At 61.6% G+C, this 4511-nt stretch overlaps 2 protein-coding genes across 2 annotated transcripts in view; one reads left to right on the top strand and one right to left on the bottom strand.

Annotated features, from left to right (window-relative positions):
• The window catches only part of NEFH (neurofilament heavy), a 14600-nt gene extending 11982 nt beyond the window's left edge, over window positions 1-2618 (top strand). The window contains exons 2-3 of the mRNA XM_029964914.1: window positions 27-187; window positions 495-2618. Of these exons, the coding sequence (XP_029820774.1) occupies window positions 27-187; window positions 495-2115 (1782 nt within the window). The 3' untranslated portion in view covers window positions 2116-2618. The remainder of the gene's footprint in view (window positions 1-26; window positions 188-494) is intronic.
• Window positions 2619-3395: 777 nt separating this feature from the next.
• Window positions 3396-4511, bottom strand: part of THOC5 (THO complex 5) — a 13897-nt gene continuing 12781 nt past the window's right edge. The window contains exons 13-15 of the mRNA XM_029964915.1: window positions 4097-4236; window positions 3737-3927; window positions 3396-3597 (exon numbers count right to left, since the gene is read on the bottom strand). Of these exons, the coding sequence (XP_029820775.1) occupies window positions 3534-3597; window positions 3737-3927; window positions 4097-4236 (395 nt within the window). The 3' untranslated portion in view covers window positions 3396-3533. The remainder of the gene's footprint in view (window positions 3598-3736; window positions 3928-4096; window positions 4237-4511) is intronic.

A 4511-nucleotide genomic window follows, 5' to 3' on the forward strand; every position in this document is an offset into this window, starting at 1 on the left:
TGCTCCCGGGGAGTGTCCCCACACAGCCCATCTCACACCCCCATTGCTCTGTCTGCCCCCAGGAAACCATCCAGCAGCTGGACAGCGAGCTGAGGAACACCAAGTGGGAGATGGCAGCTCAGCTCCGGGAATACCAGGATCTGCTCAACGTCAAAATGGCCCTGGACATCGAGATTGCTGCCTACAGGTACAGGGGGCAGGGTGAGGGGGGGGCTCAGCCAGGGCTGCTCAAGGTCCCCCCTTCACCCCTGGGCTCTTCTTGGTGAGGAGGAGACCATCCATCCCCTCAGACCGACATCCCGCTGCGTGATCCAGCCCTGGAGTGTGGAGGGAAGGGTGAGGGAACCTGCCCAGCCCAGGGCGTAGGAGCAGGAGAGTGATCCAGGACAGGGCAAGGAGGGAGATGGGGCTGCAGGACAGGGCTGGCAGCTCCTGGTCACGGGAGGGGATGAGAAGCCATCGCTGACTGCCCTACTCTGGTCTCTTCCTGGCAGAAAGCTCTTGGAAGGGGAGGAATATCGGCTCGAGACTGGCATTGGGATGCTCTCCTACCCCGAGGTGGTCCCCAAGGCTCCCAGCATCACCACCAACATCAAGGTGAAGAGCGAGGAGAAGATCAAGGTGGTGGAAAAATCGGAGAAGGAGACGGTGATTGTGGAGGAGCAGACGGAGGAAATCCAGGTGACCGAGGAGGTCACGGAGGAGGAGGAGGCTGAGAAAGAGGCTGAAGAGGAGAAAGCTGAAGAGGAGGAAGAAGAAGAGGAGAAAGCTGAAGAGGGTGAAGAAGAGGCCAAGTCTCCTGCAAAAGAGGAGGCCAAGTCCCCAGAGAAACCTGAGTCCCCCTCAAAGGAGGAGGCCAAGTCCCCTGAAAAGCCCCCAACCCCCTCCAAGGAGGGGGCCAAGACCCCAGTTGTGAAGTCCCCAGAAAAACCTGCAACCCCCTCCAAGGAGGAGGCCAAGAGCCCAGCTGTGAAGTCACCAGAGAAACCCCCAACCCCCTCCAAGGAGGAGGCCAAGAGCCCTGCTGTCAAATCCCCTGAAAAGCCACCAACCCCCTCCAAAGAGGAGGCCAAGACCCCCACGGTGAAGTCCCCAGAGAAACCTGCACCCCCCTCAAAAGAGGGGGCCAAGACCCCAGTGGTGAAGTCCCCAGAGAAACCTGCACCCCCCTCAAAGGACGAGGCCAAGACCCCCGAGAAACCCTCAGCCCCCCCTAAGGAAGAGGCCAAGAGCCCGGCGGTGAAGTCCCCAGAGACACCCGCAGCTCCCTCAAAGGACGAAGCCAAAGCCCCCTCTGTGAAGTCCCCAGAAAAAGCCCCAACCCCCTCAAAGGAGGAGGCCAAGAGCCCAGCTGTGAAGTCACCAGAGAAGGTCAAATCTCCCGGGAAGGAGGAGGCCAAGTCTCCACAGAAGGAGGAGGCCCCGGCCAAGGAGCCAAGCCCTGCTCCGAAGGAGCCGAAAGCCCCCGCCAAGGAGGAGCAGCCCAAGGAGCAGCCCAAGGCTCCCTCCAAGGAGGAGGGAAAGAAGGAGGAAGCTCCCAAGAAGGACGTGCCAGCCAAGGCAGAGGAGAAACCCAAAGAGAAGGTGGCTGCTGTGCCAGAGCCTCCAGCCCCACAGGTGAAAGAGACCCCCAAGCCAGGCCCCAAACCAGCTGAAGAAGGAAAAGCTGAGAAGGAAACTCCACCAAAACCTCAGCAGGAGGTCGGCAAAGCGGCTGCCAAGGAGGCTGAGAAGCCAAAGGCTGAGGAGAAGGTGGAGGAGACGAAGAAGAAAGTGGAGGAGCCAAAGAAGGAGAAGGCGGAGGAGCCCAAGAAAGTGGAGGAACCCAAGAAGGAGAAGGTGGAGGAGCCCAAAAAGAAGGTGGAGGAGCCCAAAAAGGCGGAGGAACCCAAGAAAAAGGTGGAAGAACCCAAGAAGGAGAAGGTGGAGGAGCCCAAGAAGGCAGAGGAGCCCAGGAAGGAGAAGGCAGAGGAACCCAAGAAAGCGGAGGAACCCAAAGCCCAAGCAAAACCCAAAGATGAGCCCAAAGCCAGCAAGGACCCCCCCAAGGCCGAGGCCCCCTCTGGCAAGGAGGGCACAGCCCCGGAGCCGGCCCCCAGTGCAGGGAAGAAGTGAGTGGAGAGTCCTGGGTGCCAATGGGCACTGCGGGCACGGGGGCTGCTCTGTCCCCCTCCCCGAGGGCCGGGCCCGGGGTGGGACCCCCAGGCTGGGCTTCCCCTTAGCAATAGGCCCTGTGAGAGCCGCAGGGTGGGCGACGCTTCCCTCGCAGAACGTGATCCCCACATTTAACACTTGAATTATAACCCAGGAGAAGGGGGGACACCCCCGGGGACACCCCCAGGGACACCCCTTCTCCTCTAAGTGCATTTATTCAATGTATGTGCAACGGATGGACGAGTGCAATGCAGAGCTGTAGCTGCTTGGGGGGGGCTGGCGGGGTCTGGGGGAAGGACTGTCCCCTGGAGCAGCGGTGGGAGAGGCTGGGAGCTGCAGGAATGCTCCCAGGCACAGGCTGGGAGCTGCAGGAATTGCTCACAGACACACACGGGTGCACCAGGAACCTCAGCCCACTGATCTTTGCTTACTGTGCAATAACCAAATAAAAGTGCTTACGGAGACATCCCGGCTCTGCGGGTCTGTCCTGGGGGAGGGAGGGAAAGGAGCAGGAATGGGGGTGGGATCTGTCTTTCCAGAGGGAAAACACCCCCCCAGTGCAGGCACGAAGGACCCCCCATGTCCTGGGGATGGAAACAGGGCCAGCCCCCCCCATGCTTTCCAAAGGATTTCAGTCTGTTTTGTCCCTTCTCCTTTTAAAGCCTGGCTCCCAAGGGACTGGGAAAGCCCAGATTAACCCCAGGGCTGCAGCACTGCACCGAGGGCAGGGGCTGTGGGGCAGCAGCAGAGGGGCTGTCAGCCCTCCTGGGGGATAAATCTCTCCGTGGAGAGGGGGGCAGGAGCCCTCGGGAGCAGGGCTGGAGCCCCAGCTGTGCCAGCCTGGATGTGGGACAGGACCCACCCGGGGTGAGGAGGGGGCACAGCCCAAGTCCTGGTGCCAACCAGGGTGAGCTGAGGGGCTGGGATGGCCCAACCCTCCTCCTGCCTCTCCCAGGAGCCTGCCCTGCTCCCCTCCAAGCCCCCCCAGCTGCAGGGATGGGCGGGTGGGCTGGAGCCAGCGCTGCCAAGGACAGGCTGGGGCTGCAGTGCGGGCTCCACAAAAGGGCTATTTTTAGCCATCTCAGTTCCAGCCACCTCAGCTCCCCGAGGTGGGGAGGGAGGGCAGGACACAGGCAGCATCCCAGGAAAAGCTGTCAGAGCCTGGGGATGGGACACAGGCCTTGCTGGAGCCCCCCAGGCCTCCCCTGCCAGCCCTCCACACACACGGGACACACACATGCTTCTCCTTTGTTTCAGTTTAATCCCTTTGGCTACAAAACCAACCCCAAAATCTTGGAAAAGGAGCTAAACTGGCGGGATGGGGACACTCCTCCTGCAGAGGGGCCGAGGCCCATCCCAGAGAGATGCCCAGGGGGGGCTCAGCGATGGCTGAAGAACCCCTGGGGGTAGTTGAACTTGAAGGGCTTCAGGCGCAGGGGACCCCTGGAAGGGGAGAAGAGGGATCAGGAACCCCCTGGCACCAGCTCCTGGGGCAGACCCACACAGGACAGGCTGCAGGGCTGGCACCAGGGCACAGCAGTGCCACCAAGGTCCCTCCAGCACCGTCCCCCGGGGCTCTCACCTGACCAGGCGCAGACACATCTTCTCCTGGGGGAATTCCTTGGGCCCCTCCACGCTGGGATCGTGGGGCTCCGTCTCCAGGTACACGTCCAGCACCATGCACAGGCGCTGCAGCTGGTTGGTGAGCAGCTGGTAGCCCGGTTTGGGCCCCCACAGCTCCTTGTAGTGCACGTTGACCTCGCTCTCCATGGCCTGGGAAACAGGGATGAGGTTGGCACAGGCCTGGACCTCTGCTCCGCACTCCCAGACCCCACTGCTGCACCCCAGTGCCCACCCAGCAGCTCAGCCCAACACCTCCCCTGTTCTGGGCACAGAACTGCTGGGGACACCCCAAAACAGGGCCCCTCTGCCCCCCCCTTACCCGAATGTTGTCGTCGTTGCTGCTGTTCCGCTCCCCCTTCCAGTTCAGGCACAGGCTGAAGACGGGTGGGAGGGTGGAATACCCAGGATTCAGGACCACGGCGGCCTGGAGCTTGGCTGAGCAGGGAACAGGGGTCACCCCAGGAAGGGGAAGGGGGAGGAACCCAAGGAGAAGGAGGAGGAGCCCAAAAAGGTGAAGGAACCCAAGGAGAAGGTGAAGGAACCCAAGAGGGAGAAGGTGCGGGAGCCCAAAAAGGTGGAAGAGCCCCAGAAACAGAAGGTGGAGGAGCCCAAGGAGGAGAAAAAAGGTGGAGGAGCCCAAGGAGGAGAAGGTGAAGGAACCCAAGAGGAAGAAGGTGGAGGAGCCCAAGAAACAGAGGGTAGAGGAGCCCAAAAAGGTGGAGGAGCCCAAGGAG

This window comes from Manacus vitellinus, unplaced genomic scaffold (assembly GCF_001715985.3).
Source record: "Manacus vitellinus isolate BGI_N305 unplaced genomic scaffold, ASM171598v3 scaffold_84_pilon, whole genome shotgun sequence".
NCBI lineage: Eukaryota > Metazoa > Chordata > Aves > Passeriformes > Pipridae > Manacus > Manacus vitellinus.